Source organism: Eptesicus fuscus, chromosome 17 (assembly GCF_027574615.1).
Source record: "Eptesicus fuscus isolate TK198812 chromosome 17, DD_ASM_mEF_20220401, whole genome shotgun sequence".
Taxonomy (NCBI): Eukaryota; Metazoa; Chordata; class Mammalia; order Chiroptera; family Vespertilionidae; genus Eptesicus; species Eptesicus fuscus.
Genome location: NC_072489.1, coordinates 36,125,588 through 36,148,417, shown reverse-complemented (window position 1 = coordinate 36,148,417; position 22,830 = coordinate 36,125,588). Strand labels below are relative to the sequence as shown.

Genomic DNA, 22,830 nt, shown 5'->3' with positions numbered 1-22,830 from the left:
GCTTTTGTGTATTTATTTTATAACTGACCTCTTTGCTGAACTTTTATTAAAGGTAGTATGGTCATTCTGTTTCAACTGAATCAGTAGTGGTTCATGTTCTAACAAAAGCACACATTAGAAGGAAACCCACTGGCTGCTATTCACTGGTGACCAACCATCATGCCCTAGTAATTTGAACAATGAGATAAGCACATATTCCTAAATAGAAAACGGCACAACTGCAAATATATAACACATTTGTAAACTAAAAGGGACGTGTATTTCTAATCTTTTCCCAGTTGCTTCTCTCGTTTTTCAAAGACAGTCACATCTGCAATAACTTTACCTCGTTTCATTAAAGTCCTCAATATTGTATCTAGTGCAATACACACACACACACACACACACACACACACACACACACACACACGGGCTGAAAAGTAGATTAAGCGTGGCACTAAAAAAAAGTTGAATATACACCCCATTAAACATTTCACTTCAGTGTAAATTATAGAAATCTACACTCACGTGCGCCAATCTTTTAAAGAAAGGTCAAAGCCTGTTCTTGGGAGTATGGATGCACTGATGAGAGATCCACAGCTGCCCTTTGAGTTCCAGTCTCTTTAAAGAAGAAGGAGAACTTAAGACTCGAGTAAAGCAGGCCAAGTGCAGATTTTTTACTGGATCTCCCCCAAATCTTAGCTATCCCGCTCACACCTTTTTTGACAGCACTTCTTTTTTAATGACTCCTCTTCTTCAAACCTTTCAAAAGCATCAACTTTCATGTTCCTGGAATTTTTTTTTTTTTTCCCCTCATAGTTCATCAAAATTTTTAACCAACTTATATAATTTTACAATGCTAACTACAATGACACAAGGACTCGTGAATAAACACACACCTAACTTGTGGTGAATCCAGGTAGGGTGTGGGCAGAAGCAAGCTGTCACTCGGGTGGCAGACTCCTGGTGAGAGGGTTCAGTAGCAGTGGCCACCAGCTTTGTGGAGAATGCTAATCCACCAAACTGCACAAGCGGAAATCAGTCAAAATGCTTTATTTTAGAACCATCACGGTTAATATATACAATATATAAATACATACAAACATATATATATGTGTGTGTGCGTAAAATAGTCGTTTACTTCTATTTTGCCAAAAGTTTTTTACTGTTACTTAATTTTAAAATCTGGAGTTAAAATTTTATCAAATGTCTTGCTAGCATCTATTAAGATGATCCTGACTTTTCTCATTTGACCTATTGATATTATGTAGTACAGTACATTTAAAAGAACTGAAATATTCTTAGATTCCTAGAATCTCATCTTCTCATGGTATACTCTATTTTGATGATTTCCCTTTACCAATATTTTATAAGTATCTATATTCATAAATGAGGTTGGTATAAAGCTTTCTCTTTCTGAAATGATCTTTTCTCCGACTCTGTCCTTTTTCTCAGTTATAGAATTATTTATATCAATACAGCAAAAGTGCAGATATTTGCAAAAAGGCTACCTCTACGAAATGTAGTTAAACCTTGGTTCTCAAACATCTCTCATCTTGAACAATTCGCTTAACCCCGGACAAACCTTTCATACTATCAGATGTTATCTGATGGCTTGTATAAGCATTCATGTGTCTCTCAGGTGATAAACACATGCTAGTATGAGTCAGTTTACTGCTAAACTTCACATTGTCAATATCTCAGGAATTTGTTCTGTGAATATTATTGTCTTTCTGCTTTTGTTGCTGCTCATTATTAAATTTTCATTTTCTTACCCTACATTTCATTTTTTTGTTAAATTTACATTTATATCCTCTTTGTTTTTAAAGTGTTTATTTATAGATTAAATAGTACACTAGACATGTACTTTTTATAAGAAAGGTTAAAACAGGGAATCATTTGGGGGTCTAGAATGGATTAATTCAATTTACATTATTTTTAATGGGGGAAAAAAAGATTTGGTTTCAAATAGCCTTCTAGAACAAATTAAGTTCTAGAATTGATGTTCCACTGTATAATAATCCTGCTCTTAATTGCTTTATATTCTTAATTTAACTATTAGGAAACACCAATATCAGGTTTTCAGGGGCTTCCAAGTCAAAGGAGTGAACCCTATTTTCAAGGATATCCCGGAGGTGAGAAGCAGCAAAGGAGGAGGCCAAGTGCGATTTCAGGTGCATTTCCCCTCTCCTTCTACCAATTCGGTAACAAGTCCTTTTAGAAAGAACTTTGATCTGATGAATATAATAAAAGAGAGGCTTAAAACAAAAACAGATCAACTAAAAGCCAATCCCTTAATATAAATTTTAATAGTCCACAAAACTAACCCCTTTTTGAGTAGTAAGGATAAAAAATAATGTATATCAAGTAAATCAGAAAAGCATGAGTTTTTAAATGAACAAGAGTCTCTTGAAATATCGAAACATCTAATTTAATTACACCTGCCACTTTATCAATTACACAAAGAATATAAGCTAGACTCTGTTTTCTCTTACACTATCTCAAAATTCATTTAGCTCAGTCTTTTCTTAAGTGCTTCACCAGGTTTCTTTTCTTAGTTTAAAGGCCTGAATATAAAATTGTTTTTAAAGACTACCGATTTCTAGCTCCACGTGAAAACAGCAAATCGTGCAGAGGTTTGATTTCTGTTGTGGCTGGTGGACTATGAAAGGGAAGACCGGAGTGTCGACAGAGCCTAGGAGTTCTTTTCAGTCCTCACACTTGGCTTTTTTGGAAGCTGGAAGAGAATCATCATTTCCTTCTGATGGCCGCGGTTTCTTCACTGTGGAAATAATTCCAAAAGCAGTTTTCCTAGTTTCTACAAAACCAAGAAGGAAAACAGTGCTTAAAGTTCAGACATGATTTAAAGAGGTATAGTTGAACAAGTATCACCATGTTGCTTTGACTGACAGCACTAGTAAATGATTAAACCATCACAAAGTACCGAGTGCTGATGGCATTTAGTGTTATTACCCCTCCCCTGTCCTATATACAAACATCAATATATCACCAACATCTAATTCATTCCTGCACGGCAGGTTATCTCTAATGGTTTTTCCATGGCATCTTATACAGCCAGAACCCAAGTCACAGACCCTAGTGCAGCAGATGCTTTACATGTGGGAGAAAGATGGATGAATCACCAGAGCAAGTACAACCGTCACAACTGTACTTCCTCCAATGTGTGCTCACTTCATTTTACAGCACGTAGCACAGCTGTCATCCCTGCTAGATCATCAATGTACCTCTGAAGATTCCATCGTATTTATTGCCTGGTTATGTAATAGGTGTTCAATAAATACTTGAGTTAATGAAGAAAATTAAACTCACATGTTTATCGGTCTCACAGATTGGTGATAATGGACAAAGAAAAATATAATTATTAGATGTTTAGGTCAGATTGGCAGCAGAGTTCAACTTAAATTTAGCCACCTTGTGCTAAAAATCTACTAGTGGGCCAGGCACTGTGTCATCTATAGAGGATATAAAAACGCCTAACAGTGCTTCTTCCTACAACACACTGAGATAAGTGCACAAGGGGCAAATATAATAGGAATGGAGGTACCCACAAGAATTAACTCTGTCTGGATAAATCAAGGAAGGTATCATAAAAGAGGTGACTCGCTCTAGCTGGTTTGGCTCAGTGGATACAGCATCGGCCTGCGGACTGAAGAGTTCTAGGTTCGATTACGGTCAAGGGCACATGCTCAGATTGCAGGCTTGATCCCCAGAAGGGGGCATGCCGGAGACAGCTGATCAATGATTCTCATCATTGCTGTTTCTATCTCTCTCTCTCCCTCTCCCTTTCGCTATGAAATCAATAAAAATATACATATAAAAAAATAAAAGAGGTGACTCTAGGAAGGAAAGAGGTGGCAAATGGAGAAGGAAGTATTCCTTTGCAAAGCTACGGAGAGAGCGAGGAGTAAGAAGAACCTAGTATGGTTAGGGGACAACATGGCTGGTGAGAAGGAAGAATGTGAAAAAATTAGGGAGAAATGAGGCTGGCAGAGTAGCTTGGGAAGAGCTATAATACCATGTAAAGAGATTCAAACTTAGTCCTTAGGAAGTGAGAGGACCTAGGGAGAGATCCATTTGCTATGGAGGTAAAACCTAAAGAACTCAATAAACATAAATTTAGTTAAGAATTATTTCAAGTAATAAAAGTCAATTTTAAAGAGATAAGCGTTACCTTTTCATTTGTAAGGATTAACTTGACAAGTCTACTATATTTTTGTCAGTTATTTAAAAGCATTTTAATATATAAAAAGGACAAAACTGCTCTTGAGGTCATTAAAATGACAACATAACCAGAGAGCCTCAAATTAAATAAAAAGTGCCAATGATTTCCATTTCACCAAATGAAAAACGGTGTATTTAGAGATGTTTATTTGTATCACTATGGTTTAAGTAAAAATGTAAGTATCAGGTAAATAAATAAAAAATATAAAAATTAAATTGTGAAAACCAACACTTTATAACAAAACAAAATGCATTTATTTTAAAAATTCTTTGTTCCATCTCAGAAATGTTCTATTTTTTAAAATCACATGGGTATTTACTTCTTAATTCAAGCTTATAAATAAGACCTTTATAGCCATCAGCTAAAGAAACTAACAGGTAAAGTAATTCTTTCAGTGTAAGTCTTTTGAAAATACATTTATTTTTGTCATAGCAAGAAGTTACATTAATATAGGGCTTTAGTTTTCACATACAGGGATTGTCAAGGGAAATCTACAACGAACTCTAAAGCACTTATTTATGAGTGCACTATTTTGTCCATGAGGAATTAAGTCAAGTGTGCCCAATAGGTCCATCTTGGTCCAATGGCTACTTGACTTCATCAACCACTGGCCGGAGCCTCTGGCCCTGAACCACTTTCTTCTGTCCCTTCCCCACAACCTCAAAATTGCTATTCACTGGTTCCTGGAAACCTAGAGGACCCATCTAATTCTGAATCCCTGCAGCAAGACTTCCAATGCTGAAAGCCAGTTACTGTGTGTCGCAAGTTTTCTGTTTTCAAGGTATTCATTCTTGCACGGCTTTCAATATTGCCCTCATGAGAAAGTTTCCTAAAGTGTTCTAAGAACCCATTAACTATCCTCTGGTAGGGCTCCGGGGCTCGGCTGTCCTTAACTTGGGCACTAAGGGTGATGCAGATGGCAGCTGGGACTTCATCAGTGCAGGGGACAATACTGAGACCTTAAATCTCCTTGCCTCAGAATCCTTTCTTTCTTGCAATATAACCTAAGGCTAAATTAGCAATCTTAAGAATACACTACACAACTGTCTCATACTATCCCAATGTCAAGTAAAACCAGGGTAACTATAACTTATCCTCTAGAGGTATGGTTAATTCTGCAGGACAACAAGCACAAACGAGGCCTATTCCAGGCACACTAGGATGAATGGCAATGCTACCTGAAGTCCACAAGTAATTTAGTTTAGCTACTATAAAAGCCTAGCTTTACATAGTTAAGTTTTTTTAAGGTAAATGTGGAACTTCAGATTTTTCCCTATTAAATTTTTTTAAGTTCCCCTTTCTTGCTTTAGTCTACTTTGGAACATGAATTGTTATCCAAACTCTTGATGATTTCTTACATTCATTTAAAATAGACAAAAATAACCAAATGTGAACCAACTGTTCCCTAATTTCAAGAAAATTTCGATAAAATCCTGATTAACTTGGTCATTCCCAGAGCTTAATGTGATGGGATCTAGGCTACATAATACAACAATTTCATACTAAACATTTTGAAACCAAAAGCAAAATCATGTAATTCATGGTAAAGCAATATAGTAATCAATTCTCTCAATGGAAATCAGATCACTAAAATCCAGACACAACACACAAGACTTCAGTAACTAGTATGTGTATGCCAAATAACTTAGTTGATATTAGCAACTTATTCTGAAGTTTAAATTCCTCTGGGTGATATCAAGTAAATTGCTTCTTGACCATTACCATTAGTGTTAAAAATTTCAAAGAGAATGAAAATAAAACAGAAAAGTGTAAACTAAAAAAAATAAAACCTCATTTTCATTCTTCAAAATCTAGGCATACCATATACTTCTAATTTAATTTTTATCATCTGATGAATGAGAAATTCAATGGCTTCTAGTAGTGGAATTAATGTAAAGAGAAAGATATATGTAAAGGAAATCTGAATAAAAAAAGGGATAGTCTGCACATACTTATGTGAACAAAAAATGAAAAAGAATCACAAGCTGTAATAAATGTGAAGAGGTACAATTTGAATTTGTTAGTTGGGTTTTTACAATGCCTTTGCTGTTTTTGTGTTCTTAAGTGGCATAACATATTGTTAACATTTCAGTTCTTTAAAACAGTGATTTTCAGGAGGGAAAGTGTGATCGTATAAAGAGGAGGGAGGAGAAAGGAAGAGTAGAAGCCTATCAAAATATAGCCAGGGACACCCGCACAGAGCTTGGAAGGATGCACTCAATACTCGTTTCTGTAATACAAACTATTCATTCCACAAACTTCAGAAAGTAAAGCCTGAGTGAAAGACGAGAAAGCACTGCTGGGTATGGTTAAAGCAGGTTGGGAAAAGATGAGCCTAAAGGAACTCTGCAGGGAAGGATAATAAAAGTGGATATGGCGCAATTCTCTGATAAAAATGATTGGCTCCGCACATGACCACTGGATGTTTCTGTTGGAAGAACTTGCTCACCTCCATGGAGAAGCGCTGCTCGGCAGTTGGTAGAAACTGCAGCCTTGGCATCGCTTTCAGAGAGCCCAAACAGCAGCCCTCTGTGGAGTCATTAAGGATTTTAACCCAGTCAGCCAAGGACAGGCGACTAACACAAACATAACTGACAACGCCAGCTCACCTGGTAACACTGCAAGAGAGACGTTAATTCTATCGCAGTTCTTAGCCCAAATGGAACATGCATTTGAAAAGAGGCTTATTTAACTAAGCTTTTTAAATATAGTTCCTCATTCTTGTTCTCCTTTTTCTATCTCACCCTTAGTCCAGAAAACAAAAGGATAAAGCTATCTAGAACCTGATGTAATGTGTTTTTGAAATTATTAATTGGTGAACTTACAGTAAAAAGTTAAGAAAAATGTCTTGTTAAAATATATCATTTCAAATTCCAAATTTCATAAGAGAAAATTTCAGTAACTTCTGACTCAGAAAAGGATACAAGTTTGCCACATCATATGGACCTCTTATTTCTAAAGGCTAAAACAAAATGAACAAAAAACAGACATGAGTGCTGCTATTCATAACGTTTCAATGACTTCATCTACAGTAAATTAATAGGATGATTAAGTGTCCAAAAATAAGGAAGTCAATTGCATAAATTTAAGTTGTTATAATTTTGATTGTTTTAAGTTTCTAAACATATAAAAGAACCTTAAAAAGCATTCTATAATAGTATAAAGAAAAAACTACTTATATAAACAAAACTTGAAGCCCAAAAGAAATGGGAATAGATTTTACTCTTCAGCAATTACAATGAGCAAGTATAGTTAAAATGAAAACATGCAATAAACGTTCCGTTATATTACTATTTTAATTTCTCCCCTAGAAACTGTTTCAAGTTTTACAGCTTGAAAAGCAAAAATAAAATACGTAGTGGCAGACTTACCCTTTCTGCAGCACTAGATATAATTACATTCTACAAAACAGAAAGTGATCAATATTAATCTTAGAGGTTCAAAAAAACTGAAGAGTCTTATAATACAAATAATCAGTATTCACATTTTAACATTTAAGGCTCTATAAACACCAACTTCTTTTCAAGACAAGGTAAATAATTAAAGTGAAAGAATAAAAAACCCTCATGTCAAACTAAAGGCAATATATAATAAGTCTTCCCAACAGATCTTAGAAAAGATGAATTCGTTTTAAAAACTAGTTGAGAAGGTCATATAACCTAAATTCAACTCACTGATGACAAAAAATTATTATCTAGACTATTCTTTTCAGTGGCTAAATTGCAAATTCCTTATGGAAAGATAAAGACTTTCAACATATCTTTCCCTTCCTCACATGAATCTTTTCTCATTATTTTCTTCCCCTTAAAACTTACAGAGCCCTTTGAAACAGGAGAATTTATTTCTGTGCCATGACAACTTTCTGCTTTAAGGAAAAGGAATTGGTTTGATAATCTAGTGGATTAATAATAAACTGCTGGATTTGAAAAACATCCTAAAATTAGAAAACCATACCTTTCCTTTGCAGACTTGCATCAAATTGAGGGCATTGGAAATGGTGTACCTTCTCATTGTGGAGTCTTTGATAGCTGGGCTGTAGACAAGTTCAAAGCCCACACCTCGGTCAATTGCCTTCACAGGAAATAAAGAAAAATAAACTGTCAAGAAGAATACACACTGTTCTACTCTATTTTCACTAAAGTTCCCTCTCACCTCCCTCTATGCTCTCCACTGCCCACCTCCTGCTTGTTGAAGTATAGCCTTAAACAAAGGCAGATTTACACCCATATAGCACCATCCACAGAAGAAAACAGATTTGTCTCTATCTGATCAACAGAGTTTATCTAGGTGTGGGGAGGCTGACTTTATATAAACAGGAATCATGAAGAGGCTATGGTGAGCAAAGTCCCAGTGGGGTGGCAAAAAGGCTGTTATTCCATGAACTAACAAAAGAAAAGATGTGCTCCCTATACTTAGGGTGAACTATTTGCAAAGTAAATAGTAAACCAAGTAATTTGACCCAAAATGAAGAAACAAAGAAATGAAGAGCTGAAAAATTTCCAAAGAACAGGGGTGGAAGGCCTCTTGGGTAGTCATTTATTAGATATCTGTTGAATGAAGGAGGACAAATAGCCATGGTTGAGTGTTATGTGTCAGGCACTATGCTAAGAGTCTTATATATGTATTTAACCCTTATAATAACCTCTATAAGGCATTATGGCAGGGATTGCCAATTGCCCCTGATATCTGTTCTTCCCTTTTTCTTTACTAATTGAGTCCCTAATTTTAAGCTGTGTTCATAGATGTTCAGCAAAAAAGATAGAAGGCTGGGCCCTTGATGATCTTGCCTAGCTCTCCAGGCGCTTGGCCTTTCACATGAGAAGAAAAGAAACTTCTTTCTTATTTAAGGCATTGTGAAGAGGTAGGCATCTACAGGTAAGAAAATAGCCTGGAAGTGGTGGAGATGAGACTGAAATTCACCACTACACTATTTAGCTTTTTTCTTTACCCATTCACAATAGACATGTTTTAAATCAACTATGCATGGGACTGTTGAGAAAAAGATGACATGGTTCCTCTCTCTAGGAGCTTACACTTTAGTGTGATCAAATAATCACACACAAATGCAAAACTTTAACTGTGGTAAGTGCTACCAAGAAGTCTGGGATTGGGTGAGGAAGGAATTAAGTAGTTAAATAGTAGAGGGAGGAGCATTCGCTCTGGGTTGGAGAGAGCATGGTAGCACACAAAGGTCACAGGCCGGGGAAGAGAGAATTAAGGGGGAGCCTTACGGTGAAAGTGAAGGCCAAAGAGATGGAAAGGCCAACGATGCAGGTCTTTAGAACTGGTGACAAGATAATCTTCTAAGAGTAATGAGAAGTACCTAAGGTGTTCAGCATGAAAGCAATAATCAGACTTGCAATGGCAGTCACTAAGTTACAGTGGTCTTTTGGAGGAACCAAGGAAGGAAAACAGGCCCAAACCAAGTAGTATGGCCCAAGTGTCTGTCTGGCAAATGAAATTCTATTACCCAGAGGACGAGTTGGGACTGGTCCACATGTAACTGCTATAGGTCTACTCCTGAGTGTGGACAGGAAATGGAAAAAGCTGTCTTCTTCCAGAACTGGCAGCCACCTTGATTTAATTCAGCTGTACCTGGCAGGCTCCTTCTTATCCTCCCTGAACACAGATTTCCTTTTTTACACTCACGATCTGCCCTGTCCTTAATCTTCTTGCTGTCTTGAGGCTCCCAGATTTTATTTTGAATTTTCCTACATATTTGATATTAGATTTTACATGCTATTTTCCACACTGTAACCTTCCCTTCTCTCCTTTTTAGGCAACTTTTCCCCACCTCTAATTCTTTGGCTTGTGTTGTTTCTGGGAATGATATGTGTCAGGATACTCTTTGTGCCACAGTTAAATGTCCACCCCATTTTTCCTGCCCAGCTTGTACATCTTGAGCTGATATGCTTCTTTGTAACTCACAACTGCCCTTTATACAAGTGTTTAATATATTTACATTCTAAGAAAATAAATCATAGCTTATGAAAAAGAGGCCATGTGATAATGCTGATAATCCATCATAAAAGAAACCAGGATGAACTTGGCAAATTGAAATTCAGATAAATCAAAGACACCTCCTTTAGCCATAGTCTCAATTATTCCCCTAGCTATTTTTCTTAACAAAAGTACTAATTAGCCAGAGGATGCCATATTTTTTTTCTCATCCTTCTAGTTGCTGAACTAAAACACAAGGCAGTGGGGTGGAGAAGAGGGAAAACAAAGGATGTGGATGACACATAGAACTAGATGATCAGGTGCCTAAGTATTCTTAATTGTACCTGAAATTCCCCCTGCCCCCCCCCGCCCCCGACCTCACACCATGGGGACCAGATCAAAATTAAACTTTTTTTTTTTGAGGGGGAAGAGGAGAGAAAAAAGAATATAATTATCAGCTTAATTATTTTTTAAGAACAAAGTTCTGATTTTGATCTTAGTACATCAATCAAGTTTACTTTAAAGTTGCTAACAAAACTGAGACAGAGAAATTAAAGATAATGTGATACTGAAGGTTGTGAACATTCCTTTCATAACACTTTAAATTTTTAGGTAAAGTATAGACTCATTACCAGGGCTCTTGCTTCTAAGACCATTTTAATGAAAATTGCCTTAAGCTCATCAAATGATTGTTCATAACAGCCTTTCATAAAGAATGACAGTGCCTGCCTGATTGGCTTTTGTTCACTTCTCTGACCAAAGGTTCTAAAAGAGGGAGATTTCTTTACTAATGAGAAATAATGTGGTAATGACGTTGCAACCAAGGGCAGATGTGTGATACTTGAATCAAGAGATATTGATGGTAAAAAAAAAAAAAAAGACAAAAAAATATATATATTGATGGTAAAATTCCAAGAACTAAGCTTAACAGAATGAAGAAAGAAAGAAAATAGGGAGTTGATTACTGGGATAATACCTGAATTCCCTATTAATTTCATAAAAATTAGTTATTTATTGAATTCAAAGGATGACACCCTTGGTGTATCACTCTTTAAGACAGGTAATTTGTGCCCTAGCCAATTTGGCTCAGTGGCTACAGCGTCAGCCTGCAGACTAAAGGGTCTCGGGTTAAGTTGCAGGCTCGATCCCTGGCCCTGGTAGGGGTGCATGCAGGAGGCAATGTGCTAACTAACCACTGAGCCAAACGTCTTTTAACTTTATTTCTGTGGGGTTATTTTGCTATGCAAAATTTTGATGCTGGCAAGTTTGCTGGCACTGGCCCTAGCATTAGATCAATGAAGTACTTAACACATTTCAGTTCCCAATATATGTGTGATAAAAAAAAATAATAAATTATAGAGCACTCACACCCAATCAAGTATATATGGCATGAGGCCTGGAACAACCTCACTGCTTCAGACACTATTTACAGGACATCTCTCAGTGGGGACTAATTGGACCATGAAGATAGAAATCGATTAGGGTTAAAGGAAGTGCTGAGGAGAAAACATCAGAAAGAGGGCATAAAACATACAAACACCGAAAATACACTGAGTGGCCAGATTACTATGACCACCCCATCAGTACTTCGTTGGGCCACCTTTTGCCTTCAATACTGCGGCGATTCTTCTTGGCACTGACTCCAAGAGATGTTGAAAGGTGATGCGAGGAATCTGACACCATGCCTGATGAATAGCACTGTCCAGTTCTGTGAGATTTGATGGTTGTGGAACCAGCTGCCTGATGGCTCTTTTAACAAATACTCAACTGGATTGAGATCTGGTGATTGTGGGGGCCACCTAAGCAAGGTAAGGTCTCCCTCATGTCCTTGAAACCACTCCTGCACAATACGAGCACCATGGCATGGCGCATTGTCTTGTTGGAAGAAGCCATCTCCATTGGGATAAGCCATCAACATGATAGGATGAACTTGATCAGCAATGATACTTAGGTATGTTGTGCTATTCAGACGTTGTTCCACACGAAGGGCCCAAATCATGCCAGGAAAACATGCCCCAAACCATAACATTGCCCCCACCAGCTTGAAGGGTTGTACTCATGCATGTGGTGTGCATGCTTTCATGCTGTTTCCATGAAATTCTCACTCTGCCATCTGCATGATGCAACTGGAAACATGATTCATCGGACCACATGACTTTTTTCCAATGCTAGACTATCCAATCCTTGTGTTCCTGTGTGAATTGGAGACGTTTTATCTTGTTAACTGCAGACAGCAAAGGTGTTTGAACAGGCCTTCGGCTTCCATATCCCATTCGATGCATATCCTGGCTAATTTGCCTACAAACGTCAGGTGGTCATAATAATCTGGCCACTCAGTGTAATCTACTTGAAGTCATTGTTGAATGGCAATAACATTGAAAAAACATCAAAGGGAAAGTAAAGGTATGTGCTGCTTAAGAAACATTCTCAAAACCTGAATTCATAAAGATTATGCTTTAAAATATGCAATTATTGTGTGCTTAAAGAGCTCTGTTATAAAGCAATTTCCATAGCATTTCCCAGTGGTGGGAAATGACAGCACGTAGAATAAAAGTACAATTGAGTACAATTGCCAAGGCAAGACTTTGAGAGAGAAGTCTATCTGTGTGAGTCACACACTACCTGAGTTTCAATTCCATTAGTAGAGTAATTCAAATCTACCTGACCCTAAAGCTGCTGGGCTAGAGTAGGTGTATAAGTGCTTAAACTATAAATGATAATAATTAGAAGTCATTTGATTACCTGAGGAGCTAAATTCAATTTTTTAGGAACCCAATTATCACATAATAAATGTATGTGACTCCCATACTCTAGACCAGTGGTCGCCAACTGGTGGTCCGCGAGGTCCGAAAGGTTGGACTCCAGAAGAGGTTTGCAGGATCTTTAGAGGGAATTACAGCATTGAAATTATGGTGCCCCAAGCATGTGAAGATTACAAAAGGGACAAGAGCTATGAATTACCACACAAGTGAAGTGCTTTTGTATACCTGAGCCCCCCTTCATAATCCCAAACTTCTAAGCTGACAATTCTCACATGGCTTCTAGCCTCTAGGTAAAAGACTAATGAATTCCCTGTTTTAATCCCCCACTTTTCACCACCATAGAAGAAAAGAGCACAAACCCAATCCAAATTAAGATTTATGTGCCTAATAAAGGGATCCTTGTAAAGCCACCCTATCACCTTTTCATGGCCAAAGACAAGTTCATCCTTAAGGCCAAAGGAGCAGGCAAGGACCAAGACTTAAGGCTGAATTGTTAACCACATTCCCTCCATGTTCTGTGCTTTCATGGTGAACATACTCTCCTACACACACAGCTCATATCCAGATTAGATATTATCAGATACAAATAATACATACACAGCTATACAACTATTAGTTACCATCAACAAGCAGCTGGACATCTCTTACCGTATGTTTCCTCTCTCTTAAATAGGAACTAGGTGAATAAATTAACAGGGACTCTTCTTCCTGACCAGTTCACATTGCAGCCTACTTCTACATTAGGTAGACTAAAAATAATCTGGTACAGTCCTTCTCTCCACTCCATCATCTAGTTTTTATTAAACAACATATGTAAAATGTTCACACCAGATTTTTTAAAAAGCAGACACTGGGTTAAATACTGCATATCCCTCTCACTTGTCAAATTTTCACTTTTCAGAATTCTTAAATTGAAAAATGTGGGAATTAAGCCAAAAATATCATCAAACAACAGCAGCCTTCCTGAACTTACAAATGAACTGGGGGATGGGATGTCCTATTGCTGCTGCCTCCTCATGCCATCCCAGTGCCCCACTTCCCTCACCTGCCAACACTGACTGCCGGCTAATGACTCGGACAAGCAGGATTTGGCCAGGTTCCCTAAGCTGCACTTTGATATGCTAGGCTAGACACATATTCATCCAACTGAGAAGTTTCAGGGAGGACCTACTATAGGCACGATATTGGGAAAATTTAAAAAGGATGCCCGTGACACAGCTGGTGCTCTCTGGAAGCTCACAGTCTGGGTTGAACAAATGGTACTTTCAAGTACCAAGCAGCCACTGGGAAGCTCACCCTGTGGTGGGACATAAGGAATCATGTTGCACTGCTGTCCATTCTACGGATCTGGCCTCAGCATCACGGGCTACTATCTTCTCCCAACAAGGACACAGTCCTGTATGTGGGCTGACTCAGGCAAAGCCATCTAGAAAATAGCCTTCCTAGTTCATTAAGGTGAAGAGAAAGGTAAAAGGGCTTTAAATTTAATAGCAATTTACGGAGCCGCTGCACTGGCTAACTCCAGGGGATGCCATTTATATAGTAACGGGATTGGCAGTGTGAGGCTCTGGCAGACTTCTAGAGCCAGAGATTGCACCACTTCTGGAGAGGAGCCGCATGCGGGGCCAAACGGCTGCTGTGGCCCTGGGTACTGGAGTAGGCCATGCCTTTTATCTCAGGTAGCTCGGGCATGGCAGGGGGCTCACATGACAGGGAATCAACTGAACGGTCTGGACACTGCGACTGAAGAGCTCAATGGCTTCTCCTTGCCAGTCTGCATTTCACCACGTCTGCTAAGAGGGCTGTTAACACAGATCTCCAACTCTTAACTCTGATGAGTCAGGTGTTTTGTTTTGTTTTGTTTAGTATTTACTTATTTACTTGTAAGCACTGGCAAGAATGTGGGGAAATGATGGTTTGTGCTTAAGCAATATTGTTATATGTTCAGTTTTCCTCTCAATATTTATCAGAAAAGAGCTGATATGACTTTAAAATTTTGGGCACTTTTCAAGTACAGTTTTAGAAGCATATTTTTAGGGGCAGAACATAAGCCAACTAAAATTTTTACACACTGAATTCAATTTTTCCGCACCACATAGACCAATTTTATCCTCATTGTCTCCCCCTATTCTTGGATCGAGCCAATTCCTTAGCAGCAGAGACAGGAAAACAACTTGAGGAGGCTGTGATTCTACAGAGACAAAAGAATAGGACAGTTATCTACCTTGAAAAAATAGATTAAACTTTTAATTTTCTAATTCTGACAGGATTAGGCATATAATCTGGATTGTTTATTAAACTCTCTTTCTCCTTCCATAATACTCTCTGAGAATGGGAGACTAAGCTTTGGAAGCCACTCTTCTAAAATAGCATCCTCCCCCTTCCTAGGATCTGGCTGCTAATGCAAACAGTTGTTAGTGATGTGAAATATCACCTTTATGATGGAATGAGACTCACAAGACGGCATGATAGATGGAAGAGGAAGGGTAGGGAAAACAAGAGAATTATGTAGAAAGGTACCCTATAGAAAGGTACTGAGAAAAATTCTATAGCAGAAGGAGGAACAAAAAGAGCACAGAATGCATGGCTCCCCTCTTAGATAATTACAGAGGTAACCGGGCTTTTGTATAAACCAGCATGCTTCAGTGCAGCTTTTCATTGCTCATAGACCATGCCTGCTATGCTTTCTATGCCCTCCCCCAGCTCACTGGTGCCTCAGGGATCCCCAACATTATTTCCCTTCCCCTTCTTTCTTGACTGCTCTGTCCCCTTAGTGTTCAATATTCAGGCAGTAAGTGCCCAACAATGTTAGCTTTCCTTCCAAGAAATATCCTTCATAGATTTTGATTTGTAAGGCCTTTCAAAACATCTCCATAATTTACTGAATTTCTTTATTTTAAGCTTTTTTTCCTCCTTTAGTCAATTTACAACAATAAAAATCCTCTTTTTAAAAATGGTTATTTAGCCCTAGCCAGTTTGGCTCAGTGGATCGAGCATCAGCCTGTGGACTAAAGGGTCCCAGGTTTAATTCTGGTCAAGGGCATATGCCCGGCTTACAGGCTCGATCTCCAGTAGGGGGCATGCAGGAAGCAGCCAATCAATGATCCTCTCTCATCATTGATGTTTCTATCTCTCTCTCCCTGTCCTTTCTCTCTGAAATCAGTAAAAAAAAAAAAAAAAAACACACACACACACACACACACACACACACACACACACACACACACACACGAGGTCCGATGCACAAAGATTCATGCAGGAATGGGCCTTCCTTCCCCTGGCTGCCAGCACCGCCTTCGCTCTGGCCAGAGCAGCCTTTCTGCCTTCTCACGCTGCCCAGAGGCCTGGAGCGGCTGGGTGGTGCAGAATGCCTGTGTCATCGCCATGGTGACGATGCAAGTGTCCTGCCCTGCCCTCGGCTGCTCCCACCTGCGTATGCAAATTAACCTGCCATCTTTGTTGGGTTAATTTTCACACTCACTCCTGATTGGATGATGGGCGCCACAAAGGTACGGTTAATTAGCATGTTACTCTTTTATTAGGTATTTTAAAAAAAATGCTTATTTAGCCCTAGCCGATTTGGCTCAGTGGATAGAGGCATTGGCCTGTGGACTGAAGGGTCCCAGGTTCAATTCCAGTCAATAGCAGGAACCTTGGTTGTAGGCTCAATACCCAGCCCTGGTCGGGTGCACATGTGGGAAGCAACCAATCAATGTGTCTCTCTCACATCAATGTTTCTCTCTCTCTGTCTCCCCCCCACCCTTCCACTCTCTCTAAAAATAAATGGCAACATATCTTTGGGTGAGGATTAACAACAACAACAACAAAAATGCTTATTTATCACCTAGCCTTTGTTTTTCTTCATCTAAGAGCACTGGTTTCTTCTGTCCCTCATCCAGTTTGTTAATCTAAGTTTCTACAGATTCAAGTATAGAAAGGAAAGTATAACACTTACCACATTAATAGGGGGTCTTCTGAAGTAAAATGGTAGTTTCTCTGTTACAGTTATGCAGACTAAATCCACATCTAGATGTGTACAAGCAACCTGTCAAGAAGAAAAAGTAGGTAAGCTCTTTTTGTGGCTCCTTGGAGGTGGGCGGCTACTTCAGGATGAAGCTGAACACCTCTTTCCCAGCCCCTGGCTGCCAGGGACTCACTGAAGTGGACGATAAATACAAACTTCTACCTTTTGTGATAAGTGTATGGCACAGAAGTTTTTGCTGATGCTCTGGGTGAAAAATGGAAGAAGGGGTATGTGGTTTGAATCAGTGGTGAGAACAAACAAGGTTTCCTCATGAAGCAGGGTGTCTTGACCCATTGCTGTATCCACCTGCTACTGAGTAAGGCATTCCTGTTATGCACCAAGGAGGATTGGAGAGAGAAAGCACAAATCTGTTCGGGGTTGCATTGTGGATGCCAATCTCAGTGCTCTCAACTAGGTCACTGTAAAAAAAAAAAAAAAAAAAGATATTCCTGGTCTCACTGATACTGTGCCTCGTCATCTGGGGACCAAAAGAATAGCAGAATCCACAAACTACAAAATTTCTCAAAAGATGGTGATGTCTGCATAAATGTGTGAGAAAGCCCCTACATAAAGGTAAGAAACCTTGGACCAAAGCACCCAACATTCAGTGTCTTGCTACCCTAAGCGTCCGGCAACACAAACGTCAGTGTATTGATCTGAAGAAACAATGTACTAAAAAAGTAAATAAATAAGGAAGAGGCTGCAAAATATACTAAACGTTTAGCTAAGAGAACGAAGGAGAAAGAGAAAGGCAAAAGAAAAACTGGCACGTTAAGAATGGGAATGAGGTCAATTCGGATATAGAGAAACATAAATAGACACTGCTTACACTAACGGCGTTATGAGGGCTCTGTGTTGAAATACAAAGCAGTGGTCAGCCCTTCCTGCAAGTTTGGCTTGAACGGTTTAACTGTAATCTGGCTGAAGCAGTGTGCTGTGTCCACAGACCTTTAACAGACAGGGCCTAGAGACCCTCTGACTCATGGTCTGCTACATAGGATGGACTGCTAAGAGAGGCTCAGTTTGTGGAAGTATAGATTGTTCTAGAAAGGGCAAACTAACTGAAATCCAAGAAAAAAAAAAAAAAAGGCCAAATGCTCCATTTTTCCCGTAAATCATTTATTTTTTGTGCTAGGAATTATGGTTCCTACCAGCCTATTGAGTGGCTGAAGAAACATGAACATGACACTACCAATGGCATTTTGTTCAAATACTAATGAAAACAATCTACATAAATGGTCAACACAGAGCTGTTACAAATCAAATGATTACTGAATGCATTTTTCAAATTTAATTTCTCTTTCCTTTCTTCTAATTTTTGCTATCATTTATTGATCAATACTCTGCATTTACATCCAAAAGAGATTTGAAACTGCTTACAAAAGCTGCTTGCAAGATGAAATAAACAGGTAAGAAAATCAGGACAGAAGGAAAATAAATTTGAGGAAAGGTTACTAGTTTAAGAGTAGAGGACAAAAGACACAGCTAGAAGATGAATATCTGGCTCTGATTTTCCATTATTTGATTTACAGTGATAAAAAGAACTGGCTGTTTTGAACTGTATTAAATATAAGACACACTCACAGTGCTGGTATGTACAGAATCATGAACAAATTCACACTGCCAGGTCCCTATGCTGACAAACCAACATCAGGGGCAGAGACCAAGGGAAGGACGGAGTAAGGAAGAGGAGTAAAGGGGGGTAATAATGGGGAGTTCTTCAGAATCCCCACTTCGGTCACTCCTACCCCCACCCAGACTCCCTGGCTTTAAGACAGCCCTAGTAACTCAGTAAGCCTGGGAAGTAGTGCTGTTTTGGCAAAAACACTTGGCTCATAAGAATCTGCCCCATCCCAATTGCTACAGCTGCCCAACTCATAAGAGTCATTGAAAATTTAATAAGAATGGATGAAGAAAAGCTCTGAATAGTAGATAATACAAGTTCAGCTTACGTCCACCATTTTTTAACTATCACAATGGCAAAGATAAAAATGTTCAGGAATACTCTGCTAACACAAGAATGAATAAACAGGTACTCACAGGATCCTTATATCAGTACAGAGTCTTAAAAAGTACTTTAGCAATAGGTATCAAAATTTTAAGTGCATACACCATCAACCTCACTTACAGGAATGTATCCTATAGATTCTAGAAATATATTCTATAGCAATGTACTCTACAAATGCTCAGGGATATTAGTACAATGATAGTCACTGCAAACACTAATCACGAAAGACTAGATGCAATTAAACATGTATCAATTTCATTTCAATAAATTATATATAGTCACTTATTACAATGGAATGTGCTGACTCCTAAAAAGGAATGAGGTATATCTCTAATTGACATCAGGGACCATCTCCAAGATATACTGTTAGGTGAAAAAAGCATGGTGTTACATAAGAAGAAAGGAAGGAGGGAAGAGAGGAATGAAGGAAGGATTAGGTAAATAATATTTCTGAGAAGACACAGAACTGTTAGCAGTGGTTGCCTCAGGAGAAAAGGGAGAAGAAATTTTAGGTATGAGAAAAGTATACTTTCCAACGCTTATCTATTTGTACTGTTTGAAGTTATTATCATGAACAGAAATTATTTTTCATTAAAAAAAAAAGCTGATTCATTTTTTTTAAGCCTGCTGACTATTCTTCCCCAGACCAAAGCTAAATTAGTCTACTTATTACTTATGTATTGGTCATTTTCTCCTTCTCCTATATAACTGGCTAATTAAAAAATACCCCTTGTTGGTTTAAGTACATGCATTTTAATAAACTTTCAGTAACAAAGGCCAGCTCTACTTGGTTCCCTCTGACACCTCAAACTTAAAATGTCTCAAACTGAATTCTTTTGCTATTTAGCATTCTATTAATCCAAGATGTACTAACCTGACATCCATAAAATGGACTTGGGGAGGACTATGAACCCCTATCCTTCTGTCTTCCTTGTTTTATAAAATAAAAAAACGTTTGAGTATGTATGTGCATTTTTAAGAATATACTTTCCTTAAGTCCTCATAGGAGACCTTGGCCAAAGAAAAAGAACTGATATGAATTTATATACAGCCTGTCAAAACCACTAAGACTTTAAACCATAAATATTATTTGTACATAATTTAATCGTCGTTAATGATTTAGAAAGTACTTTAATGTGAGCAATGCTTTTATTTTATAGTTCTCTAAATGTATCAATTGAACATTTAGATTAATAGAAAGCTAAATAGCAAAAAAATTCAGTTTGAGATATTTTAAGTTTGAGGTGCCTCCTGCACGCCCCACACTGGTGCAGTTTTCTAAAGAATGGATTTGAGCCTCCCATGTGTCTCAGTGGTTGAGCATCAACCTATGAACCAAGAGGTCAAAGTTGGATTCCCAGTCAGGGCACATGTCTGGGTTGTGGGCTTGATCCCCAGTAGGGGCTGCGCAGGAGGCAGCCGATCAATGATTCTCATCATTGATGCTTCTATTCATCTCCCTTGCTCCTCTAAATCAATAAAAAATAATATATATTTTTAAAAAGATTACCAAGCCCCACTCCCAGTGATAAATTCAGAAGTAGGGCCAAAGCATCCTCATTTTAACAAATATCCCCAGCAATTTTGAAGCTGGGGAGCCATAAGCACTGTCCTGAAAAAGAACCCCTTTCTAGAGCCTGAGGTACTGGTAGCATGCTCTACAACAGCAGTCTTTAAAAGGAAGTAGGCATGGATTTTGGAAGCAGGAAGCAAACAGAACTTTTATTTCCATTTATTTTTTAATTCACTCTCTTAAAACTTGTTCTGTTTTGTGTGCATATTACCTTTTAAAGCACACTGTTATAATGAAGTATGCAAATAATTTATAAGAAAATAAACATACATATATTGGGGATGCAGCCTCAATGCTTATTTGAATTGATAGGGTGCACAATCTAAGTCGTTTGTAGACAACCAGACTATATACCTGAATTCACCTCAACCTAAATCTTTAAGTCTAGTCACTTTAAATTTTAAATGGGAATAAGGAACTCAGAAGCTCCCAAAGCTTCTCTGAAACTCTGCTACATTCCCTCCCCCATCCCAAGAAGCCCTGGGAATTCCCTATGCCCGTGTTTGGCAAGCTGTGGCTCGCGAGCCACATGCGGCTCTTTGGCCCCTTGAGTGTGGCTCTTCCACAAAATACCACGGCCTGGGCGAGTCTATTTTGAAGAAGTGGTGTTAGAAGAAGTTTAAGTTTAAAAAATTTGGCTCTCAAAAGAAATTTCAATCGTTGTACTGTTGATATTTGGCTCTGTTGACTAATGAGTTTGCCGACCACTGCCCTATGCTATTAAGGTGGTTAGATTTTATATTACTAACTAGAGCCCGGTGCACAAAATTCGTGCACGGAGTGGGTGGTTGGGGGGTGTCCCTCAGCTCAGCCTGCACCCTCTCCAATCTGGGACCCCTCGAGGGATGGCTGACTGCCCGTTTAGGCCAGATTCTGGTAGGATCGGGTCTAAACGGGCAGTCAGACATCACTCTCACAATCCAGGACTGCTGGCTCCCAACTGCTTGCCTGCCTGCCTTCATGATTGCCCCTAACCGCTTCTGCCTGCCAGCCAGATCACCCCCCAACCACTCCCCTGCTAGCCTGATTGATGCCTAACTGCTCCCCTGCCAGCCTGTTTGCCCCTAACTGCCCTCCCCTGCAGGCCTGGTCACCCCCAACTGCCCTCCCTTGCAGGCCTGGTCCCTCCCAACTTGCCCTCCCCTGCTGGCCATCTTGTGTCCACATGGGGGCAGGATCTTTGACCACATGGGGGCAGCCATCTTGTGTGTTAGATTAATGGTCAATTTGCATATTACTCTTTTATTAGATAGGATAGAGGCCTGATGCACGGCATGGATTGGGGCAGGCTGGTTTGCCCTGAAGGGTGTCCCAGATCAGGGTGGGGGTTCCCTTGGGGGATGGGGCAACCTGGGGCAGCCTGTGGTGGTTTGCAGGCTGGCCACACCCCCCGGTGACCCAGGCGGAGGCCCTGGTTTCTGGGATTTATCTTCTACAATTGAAACTTTGTAGCCTGGAGCGAAGACAAGCCTCCTGCTTGCTCCGTGGCAGCCATTTCTGTTGGGGGTTTGTGTATCTTCTAAAATTGAAACTTTGTAGCCTTAAGCGGAGGCCTGGGCCGGCCAGGGTTTGTGGAAAGCTTGGCTTCCTCCATCCTGGGGCAACCCTAGCCTCCTGCTCTCTCTAGCTCCATGGCTGCAGCCATTTCTGTTGGGATTTATCTTCTATAATTGAAACTTTCTAGCTTTGAGTGGAGGCCTCGGCCAGCCAGGGTGTGCAGAAAGCTTGACTTCCTCCATCGCCGGGGAAACCCAAGCCTCCCTCCTGCTTGCTCAGTGGCTGCAGCCATCTTGGTCGGGGTTAATTTGCATACCTGCTCTTGATTGGCTTGTGGGCGTGGCTTGTGGGTGTAGTGGAGTGATGGTTAACCCTTTGCACTCGCTTGCTTTTTTCTCGATTCCTTTATTCTACTCTGGATTTAATTTTTTAAATACCCCAGATTTTACAAAGTGCGGCAGTAGAATAAAAACTGGAGTTTCTTTTCATACAAACTTATTTATTTGGATTTTTTTATATTTCAAATTATTGATACATTCAAAGAGTAATTTTAATCTCGACATCCGAGTGCAAAAGGTTAATTTGCATATTACTCTTTTATTAGATAGGATTGTTAACATATGTGTGTTATGATTACCTTAGAGACCTTAGTTTTAGATTATATCTACACCTTTTAAATTAATCAACTTTCAAACCAAACAAATGAAATCAATTACAGGATACAACCTCTTAAACAACAACTGCTTGCATTTGTCCTGATTCCAGACCATGATAGACTTTAAAAAGCTTTTTAAAACTGATTAT

At 39.1% G+C, this 22,830-nt stretch overlaps 1 protein-coding gene across 3 annotated transcripts in view; it reads right to left on the bottom strand.

The window, feature by feature from the left end:
• Positions 1-1,023: 1,023 nt before the first annotated feature.
• Positions 1,024-22,830, bottom strand: part of RPP30 (ribonuclease P/MRP subunit p30) — a 34,593-nt gene continuing 12,786 nt past the window's right edge. For all 3 annotated transcript variants that reach the window (XM_054729159.1, XM_008156920.3, XM_054729160.1), the window contains 6 exons: positions 16,880-16,969; positions 8,177-8,293; positions 7,594-7,623; positions 7,147-7,184; positions 6,672-6,751; positions 1,024-2,797 (listed from right to left, as the gene is read on the bottom strand). In XM_054729159.1, coding sequence (XP_054585134.1) covers positions 2,688-2,797; positions 6,672-6,751; positions 7,147-7,184; positions 7,594-7,623; positions 8,177-8,293; positions 16,880-16,969 — 465 coding nt within the window. In that variant the 3' untranslated portion in view covers positions 1,024-2,687. The remainder of the gene's footprint in view (positions 2,798-6,671; positions 6,752-7,146; positions 7,185-7,593; positions 7,624-8,176; positions 8,294-16,879; positions 16,970-22,830) is intronic.